Source organism: Daldinia caldariorum (genome assembly GCF_022478825.1).
Source record: "Daldinia caldariorum strain CBS 122874 unplaced genomic scaffold F4812scaffold_5, whole genome shotgun sequence".
Lineage (NCBI taxonomy): Eukaryota > Fungi > Ascomycota > Sordariomycetes > Xylariales > Hypoxylaceae > Daldinia > Daldinia caldariorum.
Genome location: NW_025953041.1, coordinates 1,443,774 through 1,463,018, shown reverse-complemented (window position 1 = coordinate 1,463,018; position 19,245 = coordinate 1,443,774). Strand labels below are relative to the sequence as shown.

Below are 19,245 nucleotides of genomic sequence, written 5' to 3'. Positions count from 1 at the left end.
CGAAGCTCACAATAAAAAGTCAATGACAAATAGGTGTGATGCTAATGGTCAGAAAACATAGTGGTACAGTACAATGTCATACTATGATTACATTGTAATCATGGAAAATTTATTAACCACTCTTTAATTCTAACTGCAAACTAAGTCTTATAATAATAATAATAATAATTAAAAGCCGTGGTATAATGGCTCTTTCTGAGATAATCGTGTTAATTATATTCATTACTACCTTTTATAAGGTACTTAACCTAAGGACTTTACCAAAATACACCTCTTATTTCGAAAAGCATTTCGCGTTCAAGTTCACCGTGCTCCTTCACGTACCTATCCGTGTAGCTCTGCATAATTTGCCCGACGAATGAAAAGCTGGGAACGGCGCGGGGTTTTGTCGATTAAACATCTCAATGCGCAAAATGCGTCTACTGAAAGGATATTAAACCAGTCAAGCAAGGTTCTTACGAAAATCGTAGATATGCTTGAAGTCGGCGAGATCACAATACAAGAAGCCCATGATGGATTTAAGGATGGCAGGTTTACCGCCGAGGAGCTTACCAGCGCGTTCCTTAAACGCATCGCCAGGTGGGATAAGAACGGCCCTCGGATTAATTCAACCATGGCTTTGTCTGGTACAGCACTGGAAGAAGCAAAAGCTCTTGACGACTACTTCCAAGAGAAGAGGGAGCTGAAAGGAAAGCTTCACGGGATTCCGGTTCTAGTTCCAGATCAAGTATAGACACCTTTGGGAGATCAATAGACGTAATGCTGATTAAATCATCTCTAGGCGACTACGAAAGGAATAGCCACTACGTATGGCTCAGCTGTAGCAGGACACAACGTACCCGACGGGGACGCATTTGTAGTAACTAAGTTGAAGGAGGCTGGCGCGGTGATCCTGGGTAAAACTACACTCTCAGAATGGCCCACACCTGGGTTTAGTGCGAACGGTGCGACTGCTTCTGAGTTCACAAAAAATCCCTACAATCTTGATCACGGTGTGCGAGCATCATCCGGTGGTTCTGGTGCGGCTGTGACGGCAAACTTCACCATATTGGCTGTGGGAGAAGATACAGGCGGCTCAATCAGGGTCGCATCTTCCTTCTGCAATATCGTCGGTCTTCGTCCAACCCCTGGCCTTATATCTCGGACGGGTTTCTACTCTTTGATAGAAACACAAGACACGCCAGGACCCATGGCGCGGACTGTTACTGATTGCGCGCTTATGCTAGACTGCATGGTTGGTTTCGACCGTAGAGATGGGTTTATGGGTTTGGCAGAGATGGTGAAAGGCCGCCTGCCACAAGGAGGAAGCTATACTGCTTTTCTTGACCGTGGAGTGTGCATGATCAAAACGGCGCGTATAGGAGTTATCAGACAGAGGTTTGGCCCAGACTCTGACCCATATTGCAGAGCAGTCAACAGAGTGGTCTGGGCTGCAATTGATGAACTTCGCAGCGAACGCAACACTTTCATTGATGTGCATATCGATGATCTCGACTATCACATGAATAACCTGCTCACAAAACTGCAAAGATCACGCCGCGATACCACCGGTCCCCTAATCAGCGACCCCCTAATGACAAAGCCTTATATTCCACATGCTATCGCGGATCTTCCGAGCACGCTATACGATATACCAGATGATCTCAAGAAACCCAGCGATGGCCTGATTTTTAGGGAACAACGAGAATTAAAGTGCGAAGTAAATGGGCTCATCGAATCGCTCGGTCTTGATGCGCTCATTTTGCCCGATGTCCAAGTGCCTCCTCCGCGGTTCGAAGACGCTACTAACGGCAGGTTCATGAGGGATGGGGAAGAATATTTCCCAACCAACACGTCCCTTGCCACCATACTACACAGTCCAGCCATATCGGTGCCAGTTGGGTTTACTGAAGATGGGCTTCCGGTCGGTATGGAATTAATCGGTCGAGAGACTCAGGATCAATTTCTGCTCGAATTGGCTTACGGGATAGAGAAGAAGATTGGAAAGAGGAGAGCACCGCCAGCGCCGTTGTGATCATCATCAAGTATCAATCAATGGGGACTTGTAAATGCATAATAAGTGGTTCATATTGAGCTAGGTCGAGTAGCTGACGTAGATAGAGTGCAGAGAAGCAGACTATCTCTATATATGTCCCGTACGACTTAAAAGTTAAGAATTGAGAGGTCACAGCCTCGCCTGTTCTCCCACCGAGACTCGATCAACAGCCCCAATCCCAGCTTTAACTTCATCCGCAACAGCTTGCGCGAACGCCGCCTGAACGTCATGCTCGTGGATCCAGCTCGGGTCGACGCGGTTCTTTATCCGCGCCCTCAACTGCTCGTCCGTCTCCGGCTCCGCAGCCCTCGAGTACCTCGCCACCTTGCTCTTGTTGGTCTGGTGGACGACGCTCATCACGCGGTCCGTGTGCGGCTTCCGCGTCCTCTCGTAAATGCGCAGCGCCCGCCGTATCTCCGCGTCGCTCGGCTTCCCAGAAGCACTAGCCGCCGCATCCGCGGGGAACACGTGCAGGATCGCCGACGCGAACGCCCACGCGTCGTCGAGCGCGAGACTCCCGCCCGCCGCGAACGCGCCCCCGTGCGCGTGCGCCGCGTCCCCGGCGAGCGTAACCCTTCCGTCGCCGAGCACCCACGTCTCCAGCGGGTGCGCCGCCGCGTTCGGGTACACCCTGGTGCTGGGCACCGCGTCGACGATCCGGCGCACGAGCGGCGACCAGTCCTTGTAAAACTCCCGCAGCACGTCGACGTCGCTGTCCGAGTTCCACGTCGAGTCCTTGTACGGGGCGTCCGGGGCGGCGGGATCGGCCTGGTACGATCCTACCACGGTGAAGAGGTCCCTCCCGAGCCTCGAGACGAAAAACGTGCGGTCCGGTCCCCAGAAGTGGGTCGCTTCGTCCGGGAGGTCCTGGATGTGCGCTACGTGGGAGGAAGGGAATACGGACCGGAACGCTACCCATCCCGTCCACGCCGTGCTGGAAGTAGGCACGAAGAAAGTTCTGACTGCCGAGTGGATCCCGTCCGCGCCGAGAATTATATCGGCCGTGGCGGTGGTCTTGTCCGTAAATGCGATCCGCAGCTTCTGGATAGCCGAGTCGAAAGCGACCGACTCAAAAGCCTTGGAAAAATGGATCCTGGTGGGATCGACATGTTTAGCTAGAGCCTCCTGAAGATGTGCCCTGTAGAAGCGAGCAGTCAAGTGACGATCCTTGACGTGACCGACGTGAGAATCAGTTGATATTATCTCATTCGTCTTCCAATGTCTGTATTACATTAGCCTCCGGTCCAAGGAGACAAGGACGTAGGTATGTAAACTTTAAAGATAGACCAACCGATAGATCATGGGATATTTTGACTTGTTACGAAAGGCAATTTCGTCATCTAAAGCATTTTCAACGCCAAGCCGTTCCAAAGTTCTCATCCCGTTAGGTCCGAGCGCAATAGATGCTCCTATTTCCCTAAGTTCTGGAGCTTTCTCGTATATCTGCACGTCGATGGCGGGGTGGCGTTTTAGTGCGATGGCTGCACCAAGACCGGCGATACCAGCGCCGATGATGGCGATCTGAAGTTTCGCTTCGTCTGCCATGGTTTTAAGAGTACCTTAAGCACAGATCACTCTTGCATTTAGAAATCTCACGATCTTGCGTTTATTATTGTATAGCCGGAGCCAGCTTCTATAACATTTAACCATCGGGACGGGGTCGGCATTGCGTGATCGACAATACGGATCCGAGATGGCGCAAGACAAGACAGATATTGCGAAGCCGTATCTTATCAATCACCAACCGCGTTTCCCCCTCACGGCCTCGCCATGGCCACACCGTTTCGGGAAACCTCCGATAGTTTTCCCATGCAAGCGTGTCTCGACCCTTGAGGTAGGGTTAAATAGCGTATAATAGCGTCTGCCACAAGACCTTGATAGAGTAGTCCTCATTAACAAGGATGCATTCGTCATTTTGCGTGGGGGTTGGCGAGTACTACGCAATGAGGCCTCTATCCCAACGAGAAGTTTTAACTTATATGTAAGCGCAACTTGACCGTACACTGTCAAGTAGCTGTTCGGTATTGATTCTATCGCGCGAACTGCAGACCATGGCGTCTAAGACTACTGGGCAGACGTCTTCGGCAGAGGTTGGCTTCGAAGCACCGAAGCTTTCTGATAAATACGCCGACGAAAGCTACAAGCTCTTCTCTCAAGTCAAGGTAGAGCCGCCTACTCCAGAAGAGGCTGAGCGCATCCGTAAGAAGAGCGTCAGATGGATATTGTCATTTCTTTGCGTCGGGTATCACCTGATGTACGTTGACAAGCAGACGGTAAGAACCCTCTTTCCCTTCATTGATACCAGGTAAAGTTACCTACAGGCATGTAGAAATGGACTTATTTAACATCGTCTCTCTATTAGCTTGGGAGTTCATCTATTCTCGGAATTCTCGAAGACGCGCATCTAAATTCTAGCCAATATAATTGGCTGTCGTCCATCTTCTACTTTGGATACCTATTAGCTGAGTGGCCTCAGAACTGGGCGTTACAACGATTCCCGGTTGCGAAATGGCTGGCTGGAAACCTGGTTATCTGGTGAGTTGATTCTGGATCTTCACATTCAGCATCATGACTTACAAGAATAGGGGTTCCATCTTGTTACTACATATTCCCTGTAATAGCTTCGCATCTCTCTTCGTCGTTCGCTTTTTCCTTGGACTGGCGGAAGCGTGCATTGTACCCGCTTTCCTATTGACGCTATCCATGTTCTTCACGTACGACGAGCAAGCCGTTCTAATGCCCATAATGTGGGCTGCTGGGAATTCCAGCCCCATAACTTCAGGCTTGCTCTCATATGGGGTTCTGTGGATAGATACGGGGAGTTTCTCATCTTGGAAATGGTTCATGGGTAAGTCCTTCGCAATCGTCCCTGTGGATCATCTACGTCTAATATATCTCCTGTAGTCATCACGGGAGGCCTGACTGTGATATACGGTGTTTTCGTCTGGCTCTTCTTCCCTGATAACCCGATGTCCGCCCATTTCTTGACTCTGGAGGAACGCGCGCAGGCCATTCTCCGTATAGCCTCGAACCACTCCGGTATTGAGCAGAAGCGGTTCAAACGCTACCAGCTAATCGAGGCGCTGAAGGATCCTAAAACCTGGCTTTTCTTTCTCCATGCGTGGTCCCAGGAAATGGCCAATGGGTTGACTAACCAATACTCGCTTATCATAAAGTCGTTCGGCTTCACCACCTTGCAGACTACGTTACTAGGCTGTATTACTGGTCTTACTTCGCTAGTATCTCTCGGAGCCGCCGCCCTAATATTGTCCAAGACGCGCAACACACGAGCGTGGCTCTCTGCTGCCGCATACATACCGCCCATTATCTCCAGTATATTACTCATTACTCTTCCCTGGAGCAACCGTTGGGGGCTTCTATCAGCCATATGGATCAGATCTACCGGAGGTATCCCCTACAGTGTAGTTATGATCTGGGCGGCCAACTGCTCGGCGGGACATACGAAAAAGACTGCTGTCATCGCTCTATACCATGTGGGGTACGGCCTAGGTAACATCCTATCGCCGCAGCTGTTCCAAGAGCAATACAAGCCTCGATATATCGTCACCTGGTGGGTTATTCTATGGATAGCGTGCGTGCTCCCGACATTTATCGTTCTCTACCTTCGGTGGTACTTGGTAAAAGAGAATAAGAGGAGAGATATACTAGCTAAGCGCGGCGAAATAAGAGAAGTCGGTGTCATTGAGCATATTGATGAGAGTGGTGAGCGGCGGGAAGAAGTGGTAGATGCGAGACAGTTGGATCTAACCGATAGGGAAAATCTGGCATTGTAAGTTGAAGTTGTCCCAACCCCCTTTTTTTCCTTAACCGCACGCTAACAAACGTCTAGCCGATATGTCCTATGATGTGGTAAAGCTTTATAGATACGGGATATCTGCTATTTAATGGACATCATGCGAGGTTCGCTGCTCAGACATTAGGCAACGGATCTAGCATTAAAATCTACCTAAGTACCTAAGAGGTAGGTAACAAATCTGAGGATCTCTAGCAACCAGTGACTTGATCTTCTTGCCTACTACCTTGGGGTGCAGTGGTTAGTAGAATCATAAAATACAGATATTTACCTATGCTTCAATCTTCACTTAGGTGCCTAGGAAATCAATTCTGTAATAATAGATAGTGTTCATATTAATTATGATTAAAGAGGTAAAGGAGCATTAACAATTGTGCAGCCATGTGTCCAATAGCGCATGGTCTACTACCCCTCACGCGCTTCGGGCCACCTCCTAACACAACAGCTATGAATGTTATTATCCATTGATTTGCTTAGACGGGACCAGGTATAGAACCGGTTGCGGCCCAAATATTTCCGCTCGCGTACGTCGCCAGGGGGTCAGCCAAGTTGACGTAGATGGGCGCCAACTCGGCGGGCTGCTCGATACGGCCGTACGCGTTAGACGCGCTGATAGCCCTAATCGCCTCCTTCGAGACCCCAGCGGTCGCCAAGAACGGCGAGTAGGTGATGCTGGGGGCGACGCCGTTGACCCTGATCCCCTTGGGGGCGAGCTGGGCCGAGAGACTGCGGATCATGTAGCTGATGGAAGCCTTGCTCGCGCCGTAGTCGACCGCGTTGCTGTTGACGGTGTTGATGATGCCTGACGTGGTGAAGACGAAGCTCCCGCCGCGGGGGAGCAGAGGCACGGCCGCGCGGACCAGGAAGAAGTTCGCGAAGACGTTGGTCCGGAAGATGCGCTCGAGTTGTTCGGTCGACTGCTTCTCGATGGGTCGCCACGTCTCGCCGTTGATAACTCCGGAGTATCTAGTGGACAGTTAGTCAAAGCCTGGTATGTCTACCTAACCTAAGGTAGAACTTGGAATTCAGGTAACTCACCCAGCGTTCGGGACTACGATATCGAGGCCTCCAAGACGGTCCGCGGCCTCGTGGACAAGCTCGGTGACGAAAGTTTCGTTGAGTAAGTCCCCGGGGATACGCTCGAATGATAAGCCTTCTCCCTCGAGGAAATTTGCGAGGTCGTCCACGTCGGGTTCTTCCTCTGGGAGATAGTTGATTGCGACGTTAGCACCCTCGCGTAGAAAGGCGATGACGACTGATCTTCCGATTCCAGAATCTCCACCCGTTATCAAGGCGTTGAGTCCTTGCAGTCGACCCCTTCCCCTGTAGCTATACTCGCCACAATCCGGAGGTGTCTCAAAGCTGGTCTGAAGGATGGGAAACTTCCCGGGAGGGGGCGGGTTCATAGTGATGTTATCGAAGCGGCTGATAGGGTCTATCAGCGTGACATTTTCCTCTGCGTGTTGTTTTAGCTGTTTGTATGAATGTAGAGGTAGTTTCGAGCAAAGGGCTATACGTACTCTGAGCCATACCTACGCCCAACAAGCCCATAAACACGGGCAACGCGGAAACGGAACGCATTTTGGCGAAGTAGAAACCTGTTCGGATCTAACGGCGATAGTTTAATGGCAAGGAGGTGCTGTTTGACTCTTTCCTTCGACTCTATCCTGATGGTTCAGTCTGAAGATGTCCAAACCTAACCACAGTTAAATATCTATTTACCTTTAAATACTTACCCTTGAAATTGCACCATTGCTCGCCATGTTTCGGCATAACTATCGGGTTTGTAGTTCGTGATGCAAAGCATGATCCTTCCGTTTCTTCCGATATACAAGTGTCAGTCACGATATCAAGGCAGATTCGCTATATTGGCTTTTTCGTCATCCTCCATGCTTGGTGACGTACGATCTTGATAACAGAAGCTTTCTAATACCGTCCTAGCCTATTTTCTACAGTTAAAATTCCACTTAATTATTCAAATTACCTACCGATCATCCTGGGGATAAGTTTCTGCTCAGCCATCGTCGTAATCTGCCCGAAGTACTCAGTACGCATGATAGATAAGTTCCACCTTGACGTTGGCGACATAGGCTATTGTATACGGTACGGCACTGTTGATTCCTTTCGAAGCTGTTACCAACGTGGTTATAGTATCCTGGCAGAATGCCGTCAAAATAAGTGCCTAACACCAATATTCCTTCCACCAACCTTTTTCAGCGAATACAAGACAAATTAAATTCAAAAAATTGTTTCCATATAGAGCAAAATTTTATAATTATTCTAGTAGTTATTTTGATAGCCTACAAGACGATTCGGTAAAGCTATGCGGATAGCAAAATGACCTGCTTGGTAGTGGAATAGGCACTTTTTTTGACGCCATTCTGCCTGGTAATAATAGCATATGATTGGATTATGTTACTGAAATCCAAAAGATGCCATTTCGTGGTTACTTGGCGCTTGCATGGATCAAGTTAATCCGCGATGCCTATCGCGTCGGGGATGAGAGCAAAACGCGATAATTCCGAGTCAAGCGGGATAGATGAAGATAAATAATAATACTTAACCCGAACTCAGACCAGATACGATACGGTATTATTGCTAAGCAAATTTTTGTAAGCATTAATCCTCCTAGGCCCATTCAGACATCATGCAAGTCCTTTCTCATTAGCATGTGACGGATGAGCACATCACTTGTTCACGCCTAGCAAGTCTTTATGGTGATAGTTGTGTTTGCTAGTTTAATAGCCATAAATCCACCCGCATATAAAAGTTGCCAAGAACTTTCTACAAGGCAGGCAAATGGGCGAGTCTACAGATGTGCTTGAAAGTAGGAGATTACCTTTAAGCAAAATTGTTGATTCTGTTGTAACCAGTTCTTAGCTTTTGGCAAGTTTCTTCATAGGTGCAAATATCTACTTCGGCTCTTATTCAAGACTTGCAGAGAAGTATGAAGCCAGTACCTTTCCGAGCTAGTACGCGAATTATCTTCGAGGTCAGGGGTGTGAACCTGCCCCTTAACATAATACCCATTGACAGACATTTAGCAGAGGGTACAGTAGTTTAGGTAACAATGAAATCTTTACTACTACTACCATTATTATATTGTGCTAGTAAACACATGGCCTATAATTCCGAGAAATTCTAACACCATCCATAACCCGTACGGAATTTTTAAATCATCCAATTCAGGGTCATCATCATCATCATTACTTATTTCATAAATCCGGCCTTTCCATCCCCGTTCGAGTCCGTCAAGGGGTTCAACTTGTTCAACAGACTCGGGTTCTCTTTCCGCGTTCCGGACACGCCAGAAGTGCCCGACGTTCGCCTTGCGCCGTCGCGGTATTCCCTCTGGGCGGCCGATTGGCTGGACATGCCTTGGCTCGTGCCGGTATTCGAACCCGTACTTGCGCCAACGCCTGTGCCTGCGCCTGTGGCAGTCGCCCCGCCGGCACTGCCCTTGAAGTGGTGGTCCCGACCTCCGTCCAAGGGGTTGAAATCTCCGTGGAAGACGCCGTCAGGGGGGTTCTTGAGACCGCGGCCTTCCTCGTGCATGGTCTCGATGGTTCCCCGGATGCTCCTCGGCTCGCCCTCGAACGAATCGAAGCGCTCCTTCTGTCCGTCCAGAGCGCCTCCGTGTTGTCGGTATTCCTCTGCGCTGATAGGCGGCAGGGAGGTCGTGGAGTGGTGCTGCGCAGGGTTGTGGTGAGTCTCGTGGATTGGCACCGTCGTGTGGACAACGCTGGGCTGGATGGTTTCCTTGTGGAGCACGGGCTGGATAGTCTCGTGGACGTGGCTTTTCAAAGCGTTAGCTTTTATACCATAATACTCTTGTTGCTATGAAGGAAGCTTACTGATGGATATGCTCGCCCTGGACTGTAGGGGCATGTTCTCTGGTATGTGTGGTACCTTGGATGACTTGCTCGTCTCTGAACCTTTCGTTCTCGGCCGCTAAGGCCCTCTTTGTGCTCTCATGGTCTCGGTGGTCGTAGTCTCGATGTTGAACAGTCCCGACCTTGTGCTGATGCTGCTCAGGGAGAACCTCCTTATCATGAACGGGCTGAACCGTGCGGTGGTAGTGATCTTGGTGGATTTCCTTGTCCACGGCGGTATTAATCTCTTCATGCTCTGTGGGCTTGATGGTCTCCTTCTTGACAGCAGGCTGAACTGACTCGTGCACAGTAGTGTCGTGATGGCCAGACTTGCCAATAAAGTCACGAATAGTTTCCTTAGTCTTGTTCATTTTGAATAGGGTTATAAGACTCGGCAGATAGAGAGTAAAGTTAGAAAAGATTTGGTAGGTAGTTCAAGGTATAAATAGCAAATTGTTGTTGAATGGATGAAGATAAAACAATGTAACATCGCTGAACAGAAAGGGGCATATATATATTGAGATAAATAGATGATCGACGTAATGCCTGACAAGCTAACCCCCAGAATCGTCGTCAATCTTTAGCTTTTGTCCTTGGTTGGGAGTTACCGAATTAGGCCACTGTCTATCAAAAGTGTCCAATCACGTCAGTGCGGCAGAAGCGGATTAGGTGGAAGTGAATTCCACGAAGCGGAGGAATGTACGTCGAAGATCCGGAAGTTCCAGTGCTAAGCACAGGCTATGCTGCCATGTGAAGAGAATTAGAGATAGTAGAGGATAGGGTAGCTTGAGCAATAGCTAGAGCCAGTTGATGTCAATGACGTCTTGCATTCTGAATGCATCGAGGATGCAAAGACATGATTTCTTCAGCAAGAAACCATCCTCATGATATGTTTAGCTAAAGATATGAAGGTTGAGACAACAACGTGCTAGTGCTAAAGTGAAAGCTAAATTCCTTAGTCTTCGCGAATCAGGGCCTCGGAAATGCTTCGATTGACTCTGAAGTTTGAACATGTCGTCGTAATTGATCTCACCTCGAATCATCCTTGGCACCAGGCAATGCATTCTTTTCCTTAGTAAATCAACGCATTCATTACCTACATTACCTCCGTTAGGTACGGTGTTGCGATAGGTAACTTTGGAAGAAGCTTCGAAACCGGTATGGTGAGCTTAAAGACCTTTTGTCTAAATTCTTTATGAGCTAGCTCTCCGTTGTACCTGAATGATAGGAAGACGATGTGACGCTCATACATTTTAGGTATTGACTTACATGGCGACGTCCAAGTTTTTGAATTACCTATTCGTCATGAAGGGTTTGGAGACGATCCTTTGATCCATGCTTTTCCTTCTAGACTATCAAATAGGAGCTTCAGTAGATATTTCTCGAATATTTAATACCAGCTTGAAACTGGACTTTACCTGTAACCTTAGGTAGTCTTAATATAATAACTGCTTGTGGGTGGGTAGATTGGGTAATATTAATCCAGTCAGTTTTGCCTAAGGAGACTTCTGAATTACCTTTCACCCCTTCCCTGGTCCTACTTAAAAAATTAATTACGATACGATGCATCGAATCAAGGCTCTGTTTAGAAGACGAGGCTATGACGAGCGCAGTTCGATGGCCCCCAAGAGAAATAAAGCAAATTTGTCGCAAACCCGACAAAGTCTTGATCGCCGTGGGGATCATAAAAATATGAAAGAAGATCATATCACAAGTCCCAAGTCCCAAAGACACAATAGAAGTTCAGTGGATCACAAGGCCAGTGGCTACAAGAATCCCAAGAATATCGCCAGGAAGGAAATGCCAGGGCATTTCCATATGGATAAACAAGTTAGTACGGAAGAGCAACCAAAAACATTACCGGTAGAAATACGCAACAACAAAGATGACCAGCTAGTCCCACCCACAAGGCAGCAAGATCAGGATCACACAGTAAAGATAATAAACAAAAACGGTAGTACCACTTCTAGTAGCTCAGGAGAACGTAGTTCCTCAGAGGGTGAGAAGGTTGTAGATCTAAGGGATACTGTAGACACCGATCAGACTATTACTTACGCCCCAGGTGAGTCCAGTCCGCCGCCGTAAGAGCGCAAAGCACTTTGAGTCCCTAGCTGAACAGTTATATTAGCTGTCACGCACGAAACCATTCGCCCTCACGTGCACGAAATCATGGAAGAGCAGATTTACCGCGAGATCCACAACCATGATGTATACCACCGAATCCAACCGGTTTACGACGTTGAGATTCTCCCTGCTCGCCACTTCGTCCCCGGAGCAGACGGTAGATTAGTCGAAGTACCGGAGAGTTCCCTTCCCGAGTGAATCGGCTTGAATTAGAAATGGCACGTGAGCAAGGAACCGCCGCCTATTCCTTCGATGCCTGCTCGATACCTGCTCGACACCGGCCAGAGACTGTGGTAGAACACAACACAGTTCGCGAGCCAGTCAAGGAGGATGTTAAAGAAAGGGAAGGCAATTTCGAGCCTGTACGGACACGTTCCACCATTGACTGCCAGGAGCTCAAAGATGTGTACTCTGATAGTTAGCGTGTTCTAGAAAGTCATATGCGAATTCGGCATAATATTGTTGAGTTCAAGGAGAAACCCAATCCCCTGTGTTCTATCCGCGGAGATCAAGGGTAGTCAGAGACGAGCTTGATTATCTCCCCCTTGTTAGATGCATACCTAATTGAGAGTTCGGTTGATTTGGTCGGTCCCGGATGACCCCCGAATTATGTCAAACTGGCACTCCTGTCTGCCCGCAATTTTCTCAACTCGCCTCCGAGCTAGGCTCCTACAGCCGCCTCGTGACCTTCTTACATTACTGCCCCCGTCAGCCCACTGCAGCAACACCATGGGCCGTAATTTCCGGTCTGAGGCGTCGGAGCCTATCACAGTGCGGACACCTAGGTAAGCTAAGGAAACCTCGAGATGGTTGGAAAGCTTAACCTTCTTCCTCGAAAGATTACGGGATCTAAACCATCCCGTCACGAAATTTGTCCGGCTCCAGCTTCAGCTCCAACACCACTCGCCGCCGCGCGATAGCCGAAGGCCACACCTAAACCATGGTACATCGCCACCGTCGCGACCAACAGCCTCTCAGCGGCGACGACCTCTCTACCAGCCCACGTAGGCAGATATGCAAGGCCGGCAGACTGGTCCGAATGGGGTTGCGGAAATCAGTCCACCCGCGCGGAACAGGCCTCCGAGATGGTCCGAGCGAACGGGCTGCCCAATCTCACGTCGCTAAACGGGGAGGGGGCGCGCGCATACATACGTGCATTAGGCATTGTACATATATGCACACCTGGGGGACATTTTGCATTTCGTTCGGGAAGGATTCAAAAGGATCTAGAGCGTTGAAGATCACCCGTGCCGGCCAACCCCTGGCCCTGCACGACAACTGCAGGGCTTAGTAGCGTCTACTATTTGGAGACTGCATGAGGTAGGTATTTGGATTTTATATGCTGGGGTCGTTATTGCATGGGAAAGCTTGTGTTTATCCATTACGACCTCTACTATACTCGAGAGTCGAGAATTTCGAATTGCAGAATGGCCTCGAATGCGGTCTTATTACACGTCTTGTGCTACTGCATGGGTGCTACGGTCTGAGATTAAACGATATATACCTCGTGTGCTAGGAGCTTGCAGATAGTATACTGTCGACCTTCTGTTTTGCGGAATTGCCGACTTGCCGTCTTGTTGTCTCTTCCTCAAAGGGGATATAACGAGCGAGATAATTTTCTTTAGATAGCATGTGTCAGAGGGTATTTGCTGCACTCCGTCTGTACTTAGATGCAATCTTCGACTTAACGCCGTAAATATAACTTATCGGCAAGGGTTGCGCATCTCATCCAGCTTTAATAGCATTATAAGCTTGGTTGCAAGTACAGATATGACTCTGATAGTTGCGAACAGCAATTACGAGGTATTTGGGGGCTGTTCAATTGCCGTGGAGGTCTCGAACTTGTTGTCTCTAAATATAGGCGAGTCATTGTCGAGTACGACTTGAATTTTATATCAATTTATAGCTCTCGACTCATTTTATCCCCATTGATTGGCAAGGTCATTGGCGTAGTATATAAAGAGGTGGCACGGTCTCATAGTTACACAGCGTCGTGCTTCCGAACCAAGTCGCGATCACTCCCAGCAGTTGTTCATTACCGGGCTGGACCCGACATCTTGTACAACTTTACTATAATGTTGAACATAGTCGTCGTCCGCCGAATCAGATTATTCAGGTTGGTGCAACACGTTCCAATGCCCCGATAAACCGCACGTGGTGTAGAGAGGCCGGTCATTGATCTTTACTGCGCTTCAACCACCGGGCTGTCAGGCTAATGCTAATCCTTTCCGATAGAATCTGAGAGTTATCCATTGTGCACGGCTGATATATCGGTGTGATTTTCATGTAAGCAGCTACTCATGTGCATATGGATAATCTTGCGAAAATGCATCGCAGTCGGAAGTATTTTATATTATGTTAGCCGGTATTACAGGCATACCAACTACTTCTGCATGAGCGACACTCCCACAAACTTGCATCTGACATCTGACCGTGTAGCACCGATTGTGCCTGATAGATCTTGCTTCAGGTTTTCGGCGTTGACAGTAATCTCGTTGCAAGGAGAGGGGTTGCGAGCGTTGACAGCGAATCTTACCCACCCTATGGCGACCGCAGCTATATGCAGGCATTTCCTTGCTTATGTTCTTCGATACAATAGAATTACACGTCCTGCGGGATACGAAGTTCTGGACTATTCCGAGCCCGCTTTCTTTTGGTTTACTGGTTAGAGCGCGTAGATACCTACCTCATGCATGTCTTATACCTATTGGTCTCAACCAAGAATGGATGAGAATGTTCGGTCCAGACTTGAAGTTAGCTTCCTCAACGGGATCGGAGTCGATCCAACGAGATGGAGAGAGAGAAATCCAGATCCCGTGACATCGACCGATTCCGAATCGCTGGGAGAGCTACCACTTTCCAATGCTACGGGTCGAAGAGACTCGGTGGAACATAACGGAGAAATGCGTCTCTAGATCGGGTCCACAAACGCATGCGAGAATTAACCAATACTTATTAGACTGAATGATTCGTTGGGCCCTAGCTTTGTACACCGAGCTCGTCTTAGCTGTAGAGTCTTGCATTCTATACGGATATGTTTAATTCGCCTATATGTCTGTACTAATCTGAGTTTTCGCGGTCGGTGCTGCGCTGCCTTGGCTGGCATAGTAGGTACCTATTATCGTATTTAGTACATTGTCGTCTTTTTATCACTCAGGAGTCAGAATAGCGCCTATCCTAAGATACTGGGTTCATCCTTACCTGCTAACGGCGACTCATTGGGGGTAACACCACGCCCCTTTCTCGGTCCACCTAAGTCGTTGATATAGGTATTAGTTAGATGTACTAGGTATTATAACTAATAACTAATTCGAAATTTGTTAAGGTTCCCTATTTCGTGGTTCATCTACCGTCCTGGCTAATGCAACGGGTCTTGTCGAAGTCACATTACGTTAGAATTATTAGAGAGAGACACTATTGCGAACTTTACTAACCTATCCGTGATTCGCTTAGGAACTTAGGGTGTAGCATACGACTGGAAGAAATCATCACGACTTAGGCGTCCGTTCGGATCAACTCCACATTCCAGCAGCGAAACATTCCGGTAGCATCAGAAATGGGTACCCGCTCTTCCAGCTAGAGTTGACCGAGCGCAGATACTTGTACTTGAATCAGTCTAGCCCCAAGATTGAGGTTAGAACCCGATAGTCACAAATTCATTGACCCCATTAACTTATTGGGGTCTGGAGAAAGGGGTACCTTTCATGAACCCGCTATTTACCGTCTCCGTAAGACTGGTAACTTTTCTTTCGACTACCTAGTTTTTAACCTTATAATAATTTCCGCCAATGACGTCTCGGAAATGCTTATCGTCCTTCGTCGGGACTATAAATCCTATTGACTATTGACTCTAAAGATAACTCGAAGCTTCATTGGTATTCCAGAGTTCGAATTATGCCTAAATATGTGAGAACCGGTCTTAGAACGGGTTACTCAGCGTGGAATACCTAACTCGTTGCGAAACACGTCGGAGACACATGCGTAAAAGGTCGACTAGGCTTGACGGGGTATTTCGATTGTTCGATTATTCACCGATTAGCGTAAGGATTGACAGGACCAACATAGTATCCCGGACCGAAAAGCATGGAATGGAATGCGGACCACAGGCCTGAGAGCATCTAATTATAAATGACCGACGTGCTTCTTGGGCAACGATAGTCGTTCGCGGAGCCAAGAAGAGCATCGTTCATCGATTTTACTGATCAATTTTAGTCAATTTTGGGGGTTGAGCGATTTCTTCCCAAGCGCTAGGTACTATGAAATTTCAATACTGATAACGAGGGGACGTTATCACGGCTGCAAGGATCAGAATCCTAACACAAGACACAGTAAAAGCTTGACTTGACAGCTCCGAGTTATTCCAATGGCCCCCAATGAAGCCAGCCCGAGTTGGCACGCACTCGGTGAAGTTACGGTCACGCCAAGGGACTCTCTTCTGCGTCTTGGACCTAAACTCTGCCAACTCTGCTAACTCTGCAACTAGCTCACGATTCCGCGGCGTGCCAAGGTCACAATCCATGTTGCGGCGACTTTTCAAAAGCCCAAGAGAAACGGGGAAGCCGCCGCGTCGGCAGAGAAGTTGCCAAGTCTCAAGGAAAAGCGCCAGATGTGGCTTTAGCCCAGACATACTAGGCTTAAATACGGTTAGGGTCGAGTAAGCGCAGGGACTAGGGCGAAAGACTAGCCCCTGAATCCTGCCCGTTCGCAAGCAGATCGGCAGGTTGACCAATCTATGCTGTTCGTGATGACGTATTTGGTAATGACTGACAGGCGCTAGAGAGCGAAGAAGCTTAGCGCCGCTATTCGCAAGCTTGTTTTTTTTTTCGCCGCAAGTAAATTTTTTATTGTCCATAACGTTATTGATGTCGAATGCTCTTTTTTTTTTTTTTTTGCCCATTAATTTTCTACGCTCTAAAAATGCCGGGGAATAAAAGTTTTCAAAGGCAGCTGACAGCAGGAACTCTCGTCGTGACTTCAGCCTCAGCCAGTTCTCACATTGGCCCACATATAGCCCCAGGAATAATGTGAACTTTGTTCTGGACTTATCTAAGCGGAAATAAGGCCGACAGGCCAGCAGGCCAAAAAGTTCTCGAAATAGGAAATGTCGTCGAAGGGGCCTAACCCCACGTAATAAAATCGGCAGTTTGCTGTTGGGTAGCAAACGAGTAATTCCGTGTGCGCAAGTACAAGTCTTCTCTCGCATTTGAATTGGTTACCGAAATATACTAGCGAGGTCTAATGGCGCCCTCCATTTCGCGGAGGGTCGTGTTGCCATGTATGCTCTCAGGCTCTGTACAGTCGAAAACGGGATCGCGGAATTCTGCGGTGTTTTTTTCGTGGAGTCGTGTGCAACCAGTGCAACCCAACCATCTGACCTTTTTTTATGGGCTCTCGTGGATTTTTAATGGACCTATGCGCGGTAGTCGACAGGCCAGATATACATACCTAGGCCAGACCAGGAAAGGCCGAAGTTACCGTAGCCGGCGTGGGAGTCGTGGACAGGGCGGGTAATCGATGAAACAATGGTATTATGAGGATATTCGTGCTTCTAAGCTTACCCACCGATGAATTCATCTCTCGCGTAGCCTGGGTAGTCTGGATAGCCTGCGTAGCAAGGTAGTAACAGGTAAATAGGCCAAGTAGTTCCTAGTAGCGACACAGCTACGTTAGGGTATCAAGCGAGGAGCGGTGATGAGATCCCCCCCGTACGACTCCCCAAGTTTTCCCTCTCTGCCCCTCAAGAACTCCCCCGTACGGCCCATATTGACTGCGCCCCTCCTATGACATCAGATGGTAATCTCGTTGGTGAGGCTCATGGCCAGCTCCGTCATTCTCGTCATTCCTATTTTGTTTGCGAGTTCCTATTGTCTAGTCTCGGTCATCTGCGATCTCGAGTTTCTTTGTGTCCGCTTCGGTAAAGCTCTATGCGTAAATGCGTACATATTGTGCATTTCAAGACAAGAAAAAATTGCGTGATGGAGGGTAAGATAGTCAGGTAAGAGGTACTGCGGTACTTAAGGAAATAGCGGACATTTGATAGGTACCTTAGATACCTATATCACGTACATGGAAACCTCCCGATATTTAGGTAGGTACGTACTGCATAGGTGCATAACCTCATGCAACGTGCTATGTACCTGTGTAAATGTGGTATGTGGGCAGCTTCCCGGGTGATGAGGTATCTACTAATTTAATTACCTACTTCTAACTTAACTTGTCCCCCATCTTCTTTCCCCACCCCCCATTTTTCCCCAACTCTTTCCCACAAAAAACAACGAAACGGAAAGGGAAACCGAATAACACATGAATTATTTCCCGCATTCCCCCATGGAGGGAAAAAAAAAGAGAAAAAAAGAAAGAAAGATATCAAAAATCAGAAGATGCGCGTGCCTCGAACTGCATACCTACATATGTAGACAAGGGGTCGTCTGACATGAATGCTACATCCGGTTGACCCCAAGAAGGAGCCCCGGATTTGCTAGCTCTCCCCTCGTCATCCAATGTATTCAAGGGATCCAAGCATTGGAAATGTATCCATCAAGCCAACCTATACCAACGTACGAGCGTATTAACGTATTAACGTACTAACGCAATTGGCGTCTCGTCTTGTCGGATTTCTCCCGATTTTCCTCGGTAGAAATAAAAGTCACCGGCCTTTTAGACGAGGGAGACGTTGAGCAAGCCCAATCTGCAGACTTGCAGCCGAATGCTGTCGTCATACCTATGAACGCGGGTTGAGGGGTTGAAGGGTTGAAGGGTTGAAGTCACTCATCGAACTGCCTTTTTTTCTCTACTAGAAGCCCAATTCCATTCCCCTTCCACCCGATTGCCCGCCGCGAAATGCATGAGAATTCCGCCAATTCGACCAATTCGCTGCTTTCAAACTGTCTCATCCCTGTCCTGATCCCGTAGCGTAGTCCCGGTAGTATCGTGTGCGTGTGCGGGAGAGGAACGTGCAGGGTCCGGCAGGTAAGTAGTTCCAGCACCGAATATGGTAGTCGATGAAGTAGCGTTCACGGCTGTTCTACTATTTTTTTTTTTTAATTGGGCACCATGTTAAATTCCTTTTATTTTCTGTTTTCTTATTGAACCAGTTAGGAATGGAGACGACAATCCATACACCACCTACTTCCAATGGCTCTCCTGCAATCTGCTAAGTACCTACCTAAACCTATCTATCTTATTCATATTACATACCAAACATGTACTACCATGATACATTCACTTTCTCTCAGAGGTCTAGGTACTTTACCTACTCATCTTACATGTATATGATCGAGTCAAGTTACATGCCTTGTATCCATCTACATGTACATGATATTACCCACGTCTCCACATATATCTAACGTGCTGTATATCAGCATCCGCAAGTGTGGACCTCGACCGACCGGCTACAAGGG

At 48.2% G+C, this 19,245-nt stretch overlaps 7 protein-coding genes across 7 annotated transcripts; 3 read left to right on the top strand and 4 right to left on the bottom strand.

Moving 5' to 3' along the window:
• Positions 1-472: 472 nt before the first annotated feature.
• On the top strand, positions 473-2,014 carry F4812DRAFT_458054 (amidase signature enzyme; the record flags this gene model as incomplete). Its single annotated transcript, XM_047937289.1, has 2 exons — positions 473-727; positions 782-2,014. The coding sequence occupies 2 exons, from the start codon at positions 473-475 to the stop codon at positions 2,012-2,014; spliced, it is 1,488 nt and encodes a 495-aa protein (XP_047791833.1).
• A 125-nt stretch (positions 2,015-2,139) lies between these two features.
• On the bottom strand, positions 2,140-3,676 carry F4812DRAFT_470437 (FAD/NAD(P)-binding domain-containing protein). The gene is made up of 2 exons (XM_047938983.1): positions 3,327-3,676; positions 2,140-3,257 (listed from the first exon to the last, which is right to left on the bottom strand). The coding sequence occupies exons 1-2, from the start codon at positions 3,578-3,580 to the stop codon at positions 2,165-2,167; spliced, it is 1,347 nt and encodes a 448-aa protein (XP_047791832.1). The 5' UTR covers positions 3,581-3,676; the 3' UTR covers positions 2,140-2,164.
• Positions 3,677-3,833: 157 nt separating this feature from the next.
• Positions 3,834-6,197, top strand: F4812DRAFT_333466 (MFS general substrate transporter). The gene is made up of 5 exons (XM_047931578.1): positions 3,834-4,308; positions 4,398-4,570; positions 4,621-4,883; positions 4,940-5,825; positions 5,886-6,197. The coding sequence occupies exons 1-5, from the start codon at positions 4,087-4,089 to the stop codon at positions 5,899-5,901; spliced, it is 1,560 nt and encodes a 519-aa protein (XP_047791831.1). The 5' UTR covers positions 3,834-4,086; the 3' UTR covers positions 5,902-6,197.
• A 125-nt stretch (positions 6,198-6,322) lies between these two features.
• Positions 6,323-7,519, bottom strand: F4812DRAFT_470433 (oxidoreductase; the record flags this gene model as incomplete). Its single annotated transcript, XM_047938982.1, has 2 exons — positions 6,888-7,519; positions 6,323-6,815 (listed from the first exon to the last, which is right to left on the bottom strand). Exons 1-2 carry the CDS (start codon positions 7,253-7,255, stop codon positions 6,323-6,325), a joined length of 861 nt encoding a protein of 286 aa, XP_047791830.1. The 5' UTR covers positions 7,256-7,519.
• Positions 7,520-8,926: 1,407 nt separating this feature from the next.
• On the bottom strand, positions 8,927-10,176 carry F4812DRAFT_423426 (uncharacterized protein). Its single transcript, XM_047933753.1, has 2 exons — positions 9,704-10,176; positions 8,927-9,645 (listed from the first exon to the last, which is right to left on the bottom strand). Exons 1-2 carry the CDS (start codon positions 10,090-10,092, stop codon positions 9,060-9,062), a joined length of 975 nt encoding a protein of 324 aa, XP_047791829.1. The 5' UTR covers positions 10,093-10,176; the 3' UTR covers positions 8,927-9,059.
• Positions 10,177-11,284: 1,108 nt separating this feature from the next.
• F4812DRAFT_470432 (uncharacterized protein) lies at positions 11,285-12,267 on the top strand (the record flags this gene model as incomplete). Its single annotated transcript, XM_047938981.1, has 3 exons — positions 11,285-11,783; positions 11,850-12,002; positions 12,059-12,267. 3 exons carry the CDS (start codon positions 11,285-11,287, stop codon positions 12,265-12,267), a joined length of 861 nt encoding a protein of 286 aa, XP_047791828.1.
• Positions 12,268-15,531: 3,264 nt separating this feature from the next.
• On the bottom strand, positions 15,532-17,341 carry F4812DRAFT_333416 (uncharacterized protein). Its single transcript, XM_047931577.1, has one exon. The coding sequence runs from the start codon at positions 17,046-17,048 to the stop codon at positions 16,110-16,112; it is 939 nt and encodes a 312-aa protein (XP_047791827.1). The 5' UTR covers positions 17,049-17,341; the 3' UTR covers positions 15,532-16,109.
• Between the last annotated feature and the right edge of the window lie 1,904 nt (positions 17,342-19,245).